General features: G+C 37.4%; 2 protein-coding genes and 1 pseudogene across 3 annotated transcripts; 2 read left to right on the plus strand and 1 right to left on the minus strand.

Moving 5' to 3' along the window:
• Window positions 1-2,146, plus strand: LOC148913663 (uncharacterized). Its single transcript, XM_089034787.1, has one exon. The coding sequence runs from the start codon at window positions 64-66 to the stop codon at window positions 1,939-1,941; it is 1,878 nt and encodes a 625-aa protein (XP_088890913.1). The 5' UTR covers window positions 1-63; the 3' UTR covers window positions 1,942-2,146.
• LOC148913664 (uncharacterized) lies at window positions 1,924-4,202 on the minus strand. The gene is made up of 2 exons (XM_089034789.1): window positions 3,913-4,202; window positions 1,924-3,589 (listed from the first exon to the last, which is right to left on the minus strand). Exons 1-2 carry the CDS (start codon window positions 4,125-4,127, stop codon window positions 3,172-3,174), a joined length of 633 nt encoding a protein of 210 aa, XP_088890915.1. The 5' UTR covers window positions 4,128-4,202; the 3' UTR covers window positions 1,924-3,171.
• A 3,366-nt stretch (window positions 4,203-7,568) lies between these two features.
• LOC116292368 (uncharacterized) lies at window positions 7,569-11,302 on the plus strand (annotated as a pseudogene). Its single transcript, XR_016121332.1, has 3 exons — window positions 7,569-9,049; window positions 9,168-9,433; window positions 9,838-11,302. The product of XR_016121332.1 is annotated as an uncharacterized LOC116292368 (transcript).
• Window positions 11,303-12,970: the final 1,668 nt, after the last annotated feature.

A 12,970-nucleotide genomic window follows, 5' to 3' on the forward strand; every position in this document is an offset into this window, starting at 1 on the left:
TTTTCAAAGAATGTGGAGCAGCTATGTGCCACAATAAATCCCTCGTGTGAAGATCCACCAAGTATGGAAACACCAGAGTTCTCTCCTGAACCACTTTGTAAGGAGATTGGTGTTCAGTGTTGCCTTGGTTGTAGATATGTTGTAACATTCACTGCATCAACTCAGACAGAGCCTGGATACTATAAAGATGCCGACACAACAACAGTTTACAATCCCTCCCCTTCACCAAACATCAGTAGAGATGAAATACTCAGTGTGAGCTTCCATGACCACAGCTACAGTACTAGCTATCACCCCTCACCAGTAAAGTCAATGCCAACAGTGTCTCCACAAAAGTCAGAAAAGTCTTTGTTTTCAGAGGAAGAGGGACTCCCACTAAGTGACGATGATGATGGTTTCATTGTTTCATCGCAAGAGACAGTTTCAACAACGGACAGTGAATTAGAGCCAGAAAACAAAGACTGCAATAAAACTCTTGAAAACCATATCAAAGAACCTAAATATTTGGTATTTAACTCTTGTTTGCAGCAGTTATTCAAGTTTTGTAGAAGCTGTGGAGCACCTGTCGCTGATGTCAACTTTGTATGTCAAGGCAGCCTACTTATTGTGACAACTACATGTATGAAACATCATGCTTTGACATGGTACTCACAGGCAATGTTAAATCGCTTAGATATTGGGAACTTGTTGATTTCCTCATCAATATTATTTACTGGTAATACTTTTACCAGACTTCAAAACTTTGCATCCTGTCTTGGCCTAAAATTTCTGAGTGTGAGGGTCTTTTACAGACATCAGGAACGTTACCTATTTCCTGTTGTTAATGATGCTTGGAAGAGAGAGGAGGCTGCTGTAATTGAAGAGCTGTCAAATAAGGACATAGTAAATCTCAATGGTGATGGCCGAAATGACAGTCCTGGCCATAGTGCTAAATATGGCACATATACTATGATGGAGACAAGCACAGGGAAAATTGCCACCTTCAGCATTGTTCAAGTCTCTGAAGTAACCAGCTCCAATGCTATGGAGAAAGAGGGGTTTCTAAGGTTTTTGAACACTTTAGAAGACACGGTCAGTATAAAATGTATCACAACTGACAGACACACATCCATCACCAGCACTATGGCAAAAGATTTTAGCCACATCAAACACCAGTATGATGTGTGGCATCTTTCCAAGTCAATTGTTAAAAAGCTGAACAAGAAAGCAAAATTGAAGAAAAACCAAGAGCTGGCACCCTGGATACAATCCATTTCAAACCATCTTTGGTGGTGTGCTGCTACATGTAATGGAGATGTACAACTTTTGAGAGAGAAGTGGAAATCTGTTGTTCACCATTGCGTGAACAAGCATTCCTGGAAGGATGCAGAGGTATTCAAAAAGTGTGCCCATCCTCCCCTAACCCGCAGACAAGTGCACACCACACACTGGATCAAGCCGGGGTCACCAGCTCATGTGGCCCTAGAAGAGGTTGTCCTTCAACCAAAGTTACTTAATGACTTGGCAAGATTGACCGACTTTTGTCACACAGGAGGGCTTGAAGTTTATCATTCGATGATGCTGAAGTATTGCTCAAAAAGAGAGCACTTCTCTTACAAGGGAATGGTTGCTCGTACTCAACTTAATGCCATTGACAACAATTTCAATACAGCTAGAATTCAAGCAATTGTTCAAAAAGGCCCAAGGAGTGGAGAAGCTCGTTATCGCAAGTGCTTCCCTAAGATGCACAAGCGCTGGGTTGTTAAGCCAGTCTTACAAAGAAAAAGCTATGCTTTCCTCCCTGAGCTACAACTGAAAGTACTTGAAATTTGTGAGGGTGGCACGGAGGCTGCAGGGGTTGACCCAATTGAAGAGGTTGAATTACCAAGAAACATTGCTAGTGTTCCTGCCCCAGACAAACAGGAATTGATTGAACGACACCGGTCAAGATTTTCTAGGTAATTAATTTAAATGGAATGTAGTAGAGACTACAAACACTAAAATGTGTAGTGTTAAGTGATGCTAATTCTAACCATTTCCTATTTTTAATTAACACTATTTAGTAGAAAATAATGCAAAGCATCATTGGCACTCTTTTAGTGATTGTACTCTAGTGAATAGCTGTTTTGAAAGAACTGTCAAGTAAGCCTGTCGTCCCAATCCCCCTCATCTTTGAACAGTTGTGTTCATTACTGGTAATAATTACAATGCTTCTACAAATGGGAAGGCACATGACAGACCCAAGTAAAACTGCTATAAACAAAATATGTAGTTAATGTGAAGGGGACCTGATTAAAGTGGTAGATAAGTTTGCAGTTTTTAGATGTTCAAATGGAAATTTTATTAAAATATCATTACCACTTAGGAAACGATTGACTTTTAAATGAAATCTTAAAAGAGGTCTTTTCTTTAACTATCTACGCTCCATTATATATGGGGTCTCTCCCAGTATGAATGTAGTATAGAAAAAATTCCAGCTGAATAGTGACTTTCGCTTTCACTCATGGGAATCAAGATGTTCATTCATTTGCTCTCAGTGAATTAATCAGCACATGATTACTGAGCTGCAAAGGGCCTATTTGTCTGGAAAAAAAATATATGAGCCATAAATGGCTGACAAGCCTGGATGCCAAGATTTCCTAGTGCCAATTTGTCTGACAATGAGACTAGTCAGTACTGAGATTCTAAGATGGGGTGGGATTCTATCACCAAGAGAATATTATTTTCATTTAGCACAATTTTTGAATCCATTATAGCATGCTACTTCAAGGCAAATTCTTTATAAACAATACTGACTAGCCTTGTTTTCAGACAAATTGGTGCCCAGGAAATATTGGTTATCCATGTCTAGTATAACTGCAAAATTTGCTTGGTTAGCTCATGATTTTGTCCACTAGTGCTTTGTACACTAGGTTCTCTATTCAGCTGGATATTTTGTCTAGGTGTAGTTGTTTTTAAATAATAAAATATGCAAAACCTACAAAACATTTATATAAACAACTTTCTATATGTACTTCATCTAAAAATAAATTCATGACTACTCTTATACATTTTGGTCTCAGCCTTTCCATGTTTTCCTTTTCAATTTATCAATTCAGAAATCCTGATAGAAAAAAATCCACTCTGTGTATATGAAATGAAGTAAGGAATAAATAAAAAATATATAATAACTCCATGTAACTTTAGGCCAAGCTAATCATCTGCATAGTGAAAACCTTCAAATTCAAAGTCCTCCTCTAGTCCAGGGGGAGGGAAGTGTGCTCTGATGCACATGACAGCACAAGAGGGCAGAACAACCCGAACTTCCTTTCCAAGAACTCCCCAGCACCATCTTGCTAGTTGCCTATATGCAATGTGTCTGTACTGCTTGTGCTCTGGGCCTTCATACGCATTACTGTACTGCTGTTTGTACTGAGCCCATGCGGTTCGAAGAACATACTTATTGGCACAGACAGGTAAGAATCCAGGATGTTGAGTAATGCATGGTGGTGGTTCATCAGCATCTCCATCTTCAACAACAGACTGGCATGTTGCAACCACTTTTTCGATTTCTTGGCAACAAATGCATTCAGATATTGAATCCATAATTTGGCAGCTACCACAGGTACACCTATTTAACAGAAATAAAACAATTCTTAGTATCTTTGAACATTATCAACGATTGTCCCAAGTGAGAATATACATACACAACTTGTGACACAACTATATCCCTGTATCTATATCCTGCAGTATATAACTTATTGACTATCAAGCGATGTTTTTAAACATGTTTTTAATTAAAATTGTGAAAGTTGGTATTGCTTTTGGTCGCAAACTGGATTCATGCATACCAATATCTAAAGAACAGATTGCAAGAACACGAGTGGCAAGATACGATTTTATATAAAATGGATATGTAGTTCAGTTTTGTGATAAGACAGAAGTACGACTTACCAATCTGAATTTGTAAGTCGATTGTTCTCTTGTTCATCGTCTTCAATAATGTCACTGTCAGATCCTTCTCTGAACTCTTCATCTGAGGAGATTTCTATTTCTGGTTCAAACTGATATGGCCGTAAACCAAATTCGTCGTCCATTCCGAAAAATTCTTGAGCGAAATCGTCTCCCGAGCTGTCCGAGCCTTCGGAAGAAGAATTAGATTCTGACATGCCTTTAATTTGATGACCAAGTTGTATTTTTTCGCAAAATATTGAGTAAAACGTATGAGAAACTGAGGAAGAAGTCGGGCAAACCACTGGAAGCTTGAACTCTTGTGACGTTGTGATGTCATTACGCTATTTTTCTGAGCCCGCGATAAAAGCGCAAGATGGCGGCCACCAGAGCGATATATGCGATGTTTTCAAAAAATTGTTTTAGAAAAATAGATGCTCTATCCCCTTTAAAAACTGGATTTTTGGACTTCTCAAATGATGTAGTTCCTCTTAAAAATGGGTCATTTTGGAGGGTCAGTTGTCCTTTAAGGCATGGCTCTCAGATGAAAAACTGTTTAGCTATATCATAGCCAGTTTTCTACGAATCTTACCCAAACTTGGCAAGTTAATGTCTTTTGTGAAAAGAAGGAACCTTAGAGCCTTGGTTACTATGGAAACTAAGTCACGTGACCACAAGGCCGCCATCTTGGATTTTTAAACAAGCCTTTTGAAGTCCTATTGAAGCTACTTCAAAAGTCATATGAAAATGCAGATTACTATTCATATTTACAATGCCTATATGGATCTAATTGGATATCTTGGAAAATATTTTAAGTTTAATTTTTAGAATATTTTCTATTTTTTCCAAAAAATTGAAAACATTCTAAAAATTAAACTTAATATAATTTCCAAGATATCCAATTAGATCCATATAGGCTATGTAAATATAAAAAGGAATATGGATTTTCAGGACTTTTGAAGTAGTTTCAATAGGACTTCAAAAGGCTTGTCTAAAAAATTCAAGATGGCGGTCTTGTGGTCACGTGACATGGTTTCCATGGTAACACATATGTGGTAATTGCTTCCCTTGAAGAATTACTACTACGAGCCAAAATTGGGAAAGATTCATTATAAACTGTCAAAGATATGAATAAATAACTGATTTTCCATCATTTCCTCAAAAGAGCCATGCCTTAATGGTGCTGAGATTATTACATTTGTGGTTATTATTACATTTATGGTTGATTTTTATTACATTTATGGTGGGTATTACATTTATGGTTGACTGTTGTTACACTTATAGTTGTTATTACATTTATGGTTGATTTTTATTACATTTATGGTGGGTATTACAATTATGGGTGTTATTACATTTAAGGTAATACAGGTCCTACATTTAACTAAGTGTAAATCATCCTTGTGCCTAGTTTTGCGCGAGTGTATATTACAACGTTTTATAAATTAAAGTACTTAAATAAGGCGGAGCAAGGGCGCTAAGGCATTTAAATACCATTTAACCAGATCACGAAAAACAAGAGAATTATTTAGTTTTTGCCAACCAAGCTTGCTTATAACTGGCAAAATATGATCAAACTTTTTAGTGTTGGTTAAAATGCGCGAGGCAAAGTTTTGTATTAACTATGATTTATGCAGATTGCGCTTTGTGGGACCAGAACACACTGATGAACAGTAGTAGAGTTTGCTAAATAAAAGGGAATTTAGCTTGAGAAAAAGTGTTTTCTTATCAAACAGATGTCTAACTATTATTTACTCGGCAACGAGTAGATAGTAAAGATAATGTTAAGGACTCAGAATGACAATTAAAACTCATAGCAGAGTCAAAAACTATTACTAGGTCTTTACAAGATGAAACGGGTGTAAGATTATTTCCTAGGAAGATCAACCGAAAATTAGAAATATTATTCAAGTACGATTGTTCTCTAAAAAGCATCAGTTTTGGTTTTTCAGGGTTAATCAAAAATTTGTTTAGACAGTACCAGGCAGCAACCTTGATGAAGGTCAGTTCAGATAGCTTGGTCAATCCATCGTCGGTGCAACGACAAGTAGAGCTTGTTGTCGCCAACGTACGATTCCACGTTGCTGTGAAGAACCAGCTGTGGTAGGTCGTTCATATACAGCGTAAAAAGCATAGGGCCAAGGATAGTCTGGGGAAGTCCATGGCTGATATTTAACGGTGATGAGAAAAATGTCGGCCATGGAAAACTTTGTCGAAGAATCTTCCAAGAACAAAACTAGCCCCTGGGGGTGGATGTGAGTTGTGTACAAATTTTTTTTACAAAGAAAACAATATAGTGCATTTCGATTCGATTTCACTGCATGGTTTTTATTATGGGAGATATTATCTTCATCTCGAATAAAACATTATTGAAGGCTTTTTTTCCCGATCTTATTTTTACCTTTCAGTTTCATTCAAATTGTTCTCCCTGTGTCAAGACGTGAATCTTGGGAACGGCAACTTGACTCAAAATTGAATACTAGTTCTTTTTAATCTATGATTTCAATGATCTTATTGATCTTATAAGCTTAAATAGTCGCTACTTAGGTGAACTTATATGTAGGAAACATTCCTTTATAATTAAACTAATTCAAATAGTACGAATAATAGGCGTATAATATAACTGAAATGATTTAACTCTAAACAATGTTCATTTCACTGTCCTTCTTGCTTGTCCTTTCTCGTGTTATTCTGTATTTCTCTCTTCTTCTTGTGCCTTGTTCCAAACTGGTCTTTCTCTGTTGTTTCTGGTCCTTCTCTGCTGTTTTAGTCGATCCTTCTCTGCTGCTTTGTTCCTTCGCTGCTCTAGTCTTCACCTCTCAAGTCAAGTGCTTTCTTCTCTCTCTTAATTTGACTTACTTATATTTATAGTATAGACTATTCTTTCATTTGGTGATGTAACTTTTTCACCAATGCTTTGTCTTATAGTTGATCCCTCTTACGTAACTTCGTTTTAATCATAATCCCATGGCTATTCTCTATTGAATATATTAACTTCTTTACACCCTCTGACTTCCGTCTCGGGAGCTCCGCTTTTAGGCAGTGCCTAAATACACTCAATAAGCCTGAAGCGAGATGAAGTTTTACCCCCGTCTCTAGACCATAATCCGTTTCACACTGCTTTTGTTCTTTAATTATGACTATTGTTTCTGTATTCTCTAAGTTAGTTCATATTCTCTTGCCATTATGGTATAGAGTCGGGGGTAAAACGTCATCTCGCTTCAGGCTTATTGAAGAATCGTTGTCGGGTTCAGAAACATAGAACATAGAAGCTGAGACCGAAATGGCACATGGGAAGTACATTAACTAGATGCATGCTGTGACCGGCGACCCGTGGCATCATCCACTGTTTTTAATACGCGTTTGGCATTCTAAACCGACTGCATGGATGGCGCAAATGAATATATTCTAATATAATTATGTCATTTACCATGTTCCATTTCGGTTATATTATATTACTTATTTTAACGAAGCTCGCTTCCACATACCTTAGGCTGAACAAAATCAAGTTTGAGCTATAAGCCTTATATAATTCTCAAAATTCTTTCTCCTATCTTGAATCTGATATTGTTGGTATCGAAGGCGGCGTGCCTCGACGCATTCTCCACAGGGGAGTTGGTGTGACTCTTTTGAATATATCAAATTCCAGTTCCAAGAAATCTGACTCACTGCATTTCTTTATGCGTCGCTGTGAAAATGGCTACATTCAAATCGCTCAAAGACATCACAGACACCTTCGAAAGAGAGCTCACTTGTTCGAATTGTACAGAAATATTTACCCATCCCAAGACTCTGTTATGTCTTCATAGTTTTTGTACACAATGCATCGCTCAGTGTTACGAGACAAGCGGGGATCAAGGCAACAATCGAATGAACTGTCCGATTTGCAAGACGACGATAGTTGTGCCAGAAGGCGATCCTTCCAAGCTTCCTTCTTCATTTTACTTGGATTCTCTCCTGCTGTTGCTTACATACATACATACTTTTATTTGTTAAGCAGGTTAACTAAACTACTCAGCCACAGGCTGATGTGGACCTGCATTCATTCGATGAAAAGTAAAGCTAATCAACCAGGATCAGTATCTCATTGTGTTCGTTGTTGTGAACATCCGCGAGTCTTGGTAGCATTTTGTGTGCAGTGTAATGGCTTGATATGTGAGACTTGCTTCAAGGCCCACCGGTTATTCAAAGAAATACAAGTTGAACACCAGCCAATAAAGCTCGATCAATTTAATGAGAAATTTGTAAGCAGTTTTATCAAAAACCAGATGGTGTGTAAGTCCCATGAAAAAAAGAAGCTGGAATACTACTGTCAAGAGGAAACATGTAGACTCAGCGTTTGTAAAGAATGTGCTGCTTTGGATCATCAAAACCACCAACTGCAGAGCTTAGAAGACGCTGGACAGGACTCAAGGAAATTGATCGAAGGAGCGATGAATCGAGTCGAGCAACGGAAAGACAGCTACGGAAAAGAATTAGAACACTCTAAAGAAAACATAGAGAGAATTCAAAAAGAGATTGACGTGGCAGAGAGGGATGTTGATGACGTGGTTAAAATGATATGTGATATAGCCAAAGATCACGGAAGAGCGATGAAGGAGGAACTGAAGCAGACGCTCCAGGAATTAACAACAGAAAATAATGAAGAGCAAACGGCTATTCAAACAAAAGTAAAAGATTCAGATGAATTTGTGCTACATTGCCGAGCACTGTTGGAGAGAGATGTAGCATATGAGGAAATCAAAAGTAAGGAAATGATTCTAGAAAGAGGTAAAATGTTAATACACCGATCCCTCAAGCTCCGCCCCTTCATAGCAACGCATAGCAACCAGGCAACCTCGGACATTAAATCCAATATGGCGGTTCCTTGCGTTACATCGATGAATGCATTACCCAAAGATTTTGGATTAAACTTCTTCGGATCACGACCTCTTACGTTAAGATCTAAGGAGAGAGGATATAACTATTTCCTAAACAGTTATGTCTTTGATGTCAAATTGCAAACATCTGAAGAAAAACATGCATTTGTTTCAAGCAAATGTTACCAATCGATGCGCAAAAATGAAACACCACACAAACTCCATATGGATATTTCTACAGAGGAACGTCGTTTTACAGATTGTAATTGCGTTTGCGTGGCAGGGTAAGCATGCATCTCTTCATCTTCTTTATAACTTAAAAGTGAGATCATCAGATTCTAATGTGGCATCTCGTTTTAGTATGTCTGGAACGTGTTCCCATATTCTTGCATTGGTTTTCAGGTTGATACACTACCAGCAAAAAGGACTGAAGGAAGTACCGACTTCCTTGTCTTGTACTAGTTTACCCCAGCAATGGCATAGGCCCAGAGGAACCAAAATTAAACCCCTACCTGTCGTAAATATGATCTTGGCTAAGGCAAAACGCTATGCGACGGGGAAAAAAGGCCTGTATTCACCAAAACAACAAAACAAAGGTAAACTGATCAACACAAAGATCAAATCTTTATTTTCGTCAGCAGTTATATTTACACTTCTTATTATTTTTGGTTATTTTATTCAGATTTTATTGCTTACCTTTGAACATATATATGTGTCCTTCGTAATTTTCTGGATGTTAAAATCGCTGTGAGGCCTTCCACAAGCTTTAATCCAAAGAAGGCAGTCTTCATGCCTTGTTTTGGGTTTTGGGAAGGGGAAAAACACGACGGATATATCACTTTTCCGTGAATCAGATTTACAAGTACCATAGCAGCAGTGCTTGACCATACTTCTAGTTATTTTTCGGAACTTAAAAACTTTCAATAGCAAGCCTCAAAGCAATATTTACTGAAAATATTACTCAGATATCAAAGGTATCAACCTCCACAGACCTTGATAACTTGTCCGACAAAATGGCGTCGTCTAAAACCGGAAATGGCGTTTTCAAAGTTTGACTTCTGATTGGCTACTTTTACAACGGAGATTGACAAGCGGGATCGGTGTATTGAAGCTCCTTCGATCTTATGCCGTCAGCCAATCCAGCGTAACGTGACAACACGTTACTCTGTGACAGAGCAAGTCATGCAATCGCTGCAAGACATCGGCAGGATTGTGAAGAATGTGACGGACCCTGCTCGATCCACAATTGAATCAGTGAAGAAAATTCGTCCGGGTTTTATAAACGAGTGCAAGATAATCACCAGGAATACAGAAGGAGAAGTGTGTCCCACAAGAATCGAGTCTATTGATGTTAGAATCAAAGATGCGGAAGGCAACGAGGTGGAAATGAAAGTGTCTGAAGAGCAAACTGGAAAATACCGTGTGAGTTTTAAACCACAACAAAATGGACGGCACGAAATTCAGGTGAATATTGGAAGAGAAAGGATCATGAACTCGCCTCAGAACGCAGATATACTCGATGTGAAGGAGTTGTTCAAACCTTTGAAAGTCTTTGGACGAAGTGGAATTGATAAAGGACAGTTTAATTATCCATGTTCGATAGCAGTCAGTGATAATGGAGAGATAGCCATTGCTGAATGGGGTAATCACCGTATTCAAATATTCAGTCTTGATGGAAACTATTTAAGAAAGTTTGTCATCAGAAGAACAAGAGAAGGTCAACGGTATTATCCATGTGGAGTGATGTTTAATGGAGACAGCCGAATAATTCTTAGTGAATATGCAACAGATGGTAAAGACAGGATGCGAGAGTTAAACTTAAACGGTTCTTGTATCAAAACCATCTACAGACATGACCAATGGTTTGCACCGCGTGGAATGTGTGTTAATGATGATAAAAACATCGCAGTGTGCTGTCGGGGAAAACAAGAACTGGGTATCAAACCTAGTATCAAGGTGTTCAGTAAACAAGGAGATTTAGTTCATGAGTTTGATATGCCTGATAATAATGGACAGCCCTGGTACATCACCTATGGTAACGGCAAATACTTTGTATCTTATTATGACATAAACTATGTTAGTGTTTTTGATGTGAATGGAGTTTTCTTGTACAAGTTTGGGGAAGAGGGAGAAAGAGACGGTCAGTTTAATGGTGTACATGGACTGGCTGTTTATGGTCCAGACATGATTCTTGTCTGTGATCGTTATAATAACCGTGTTCAACTTTTCACACAAGAAGGTCAGTTTATAAGGTCATTTGGTGCTGGATACGGTTCAGGTGTTGGTCAGATGGCTGGTCCTATCGATGTAGTAGTTACAGCTGATGGTCGAGTGTTTGTGGTAGAATGTTTGGGTGGTAGAGTTACTGTTTGGTTTTAATAGAGATACCAACCATTCAACACTTTTGAAAACACATCTATATACCTCTCATGAGTACAGTGAAATTCTAATAACACTTTCAATATTTTTTCCACTTGAGAAAAACATTGATTTTGTCTCATCACTGACGAGTTAATTTGAAATTAGTATTTCTTAGTTTTCTAGATTCTCTTTGCTTTTCCAAAAAAATATCAAGAAATTTTTATACATTTTTTAAAAATTCTTTTTAACTTGTTGTCCTAAAAGTAACTTTATCAGAAATTTTTAGTTTCTTATATCATTTTCATAAGTTAAAAAAAAAGTTTTCAGCTGTGTATTAGCTAATTCGATCTCTCTCTCTACATTTATTAGAAGTTTGAATGTCAATTTTAGCAAGACGCAATGTTAGAATAACCCAGGTAGCATTTTGATGTACATCTAAAGGACTAGTTACGTTAGTTTTAGATTGAACTATTATCATGTTCTGTGAGATATAGACTTGCCCCAAGTCGACCTCTCTTGTTTTCTCGGCGTTTTTTTAATTCGAAGTCTGAGTGAGATACTGTGATATTAGTATTAGCTGATCAGCTGTTTGATATCTGATATAGTAGACTGATAGTAGTTTGATTATTACCATTGGATATTAGTCTTAGCTATAGATGATCAGCTGCGCTTTGATGTCTGATATTGCCAACCATGTCGTACATGTTTATTAGCAAAGAAAAATAATTGGTTTGAAAATAAATTAAATTTAGTTAGTTAATGATTAAAAATATTCTTTATGTAAGTTGTGATATGCGTTTTAAGTTGTTTTATTATTATGTTAATTATTTTTATTACATTTCATTTTATTTCAAAAATTCCTACAAGGATCACGAAACATTTGTCTTTTATTGTTTAAAAGGCATTAAATAATTGAAACCGTTCATAGTCAATTTTCCACGATAGCTGAATACATGTTGAGATATTCGATCTAGCTAATTTTCAAGCTTGTGGGACATAGCAACGGTAACTAGGGGGAGTCGGAACCTTGAATTGTTTAGGGGAATATAAATTGCGTTTTCTTGATATGATAAATATATATTAATATAATAAATATTTTGTTAATATGATAAATATTTTATTCAAGTCTAAAAACCAGACTCGAATCGAAATTCCCCCTAAATGCTTGTAACATTTCTTGTAGTAAATCATTTACGTATCTATTTTACAGGGATGAAATTAGTTTAACAAATCGATGGTAGCCAGCTCATACACCTACTCAGGCTTCACTTGAAAGGCTTCTGGGAAGCAGTTGATTCATTGCAAACTCACTAAATCCTTGCCTTCAACCACAGCGCAACAGCACGGCGCGTGTAATAGAAGTGACTGGGTGCGGCGAGTGTGTATCAAAAACCTCGTGAAAAAATATCCCACACCCTGTTGTTTGCTAAGCACCTATTCTAGTACCTAATTTGTCTTTGAAGCCTGGTGCAACATGTAAAATATATCTACCCATAATCGTTATCGCTCTCTTTAGCTTTTCAGGTGGATAACTTTATTGAACTAAGTATATAACTCGAAGCGCGTAACTCGATGAATACCCGATCCCTAATGGCAATCAGTTGACAAACCAGCGGCATTTCGATAAGCGTAGCATCAAAACGAGACCGATCGGGTTGAGCCTCAAATCTTCGAGAGATCACAAATTTTTGATTGATATCATTGTTAACGAAGTATTTTTTCGCCTTTCTAAATATGATCAAACAATATATAGCTTTAATTTGGATGTATGAACAGAGTTTTGGATTCAGAAAACAAGGAGTTCAATCTGCATTTGCTACCGAGCAAAGTTCGTAATTTGCCTC

The sequence above is a fragment of the Actinia tenebrosa genome, unplaced genomic scaffold (genome assembly GCF_029948245.1).
Source record: "Actinia tenebrosa isolate PJP-AT-01 unplaced genomic scaffold, QUT_ActTen_1.0 PGA_scaffold0__85_contigs__length_37466705, whole genome shotgun sequence".
In the NCBI taxonomy this organism is placed as follows: Eukaryota; Metazoa; Cnidaria; class Anthozoa; order Actiniaria; family Actiniidae; genus Actinia; species Actinia tenebrosa.

What these genes read in the sequence shown, in the direction of transcription:
- LOC148913664 (XM_089034789.1), bottom strand. Translation starts at nt 4,127, where the DNA reads ATGTCAGAATCTAATTCTTCTTCCGAAGGCTCGGACAGCTCGGGAGAC. An exon ending in CGACTTACAAATTCAGATTG is followed by an intron (nt 3,590 to 3,912) that starts GTAAGTCGTACT and finishes TCTGTTAAATAG; the next exon opens with GTGTACCTGTGGTAGCTGCC.
- LOC148913663 (XM_089034787.1), top strand. Translation starts at nt 64, where the DNA reads ATGGAAACACCAGAGTTCTCTCCTGAACCACTTTGTAAGGAGATTGGT.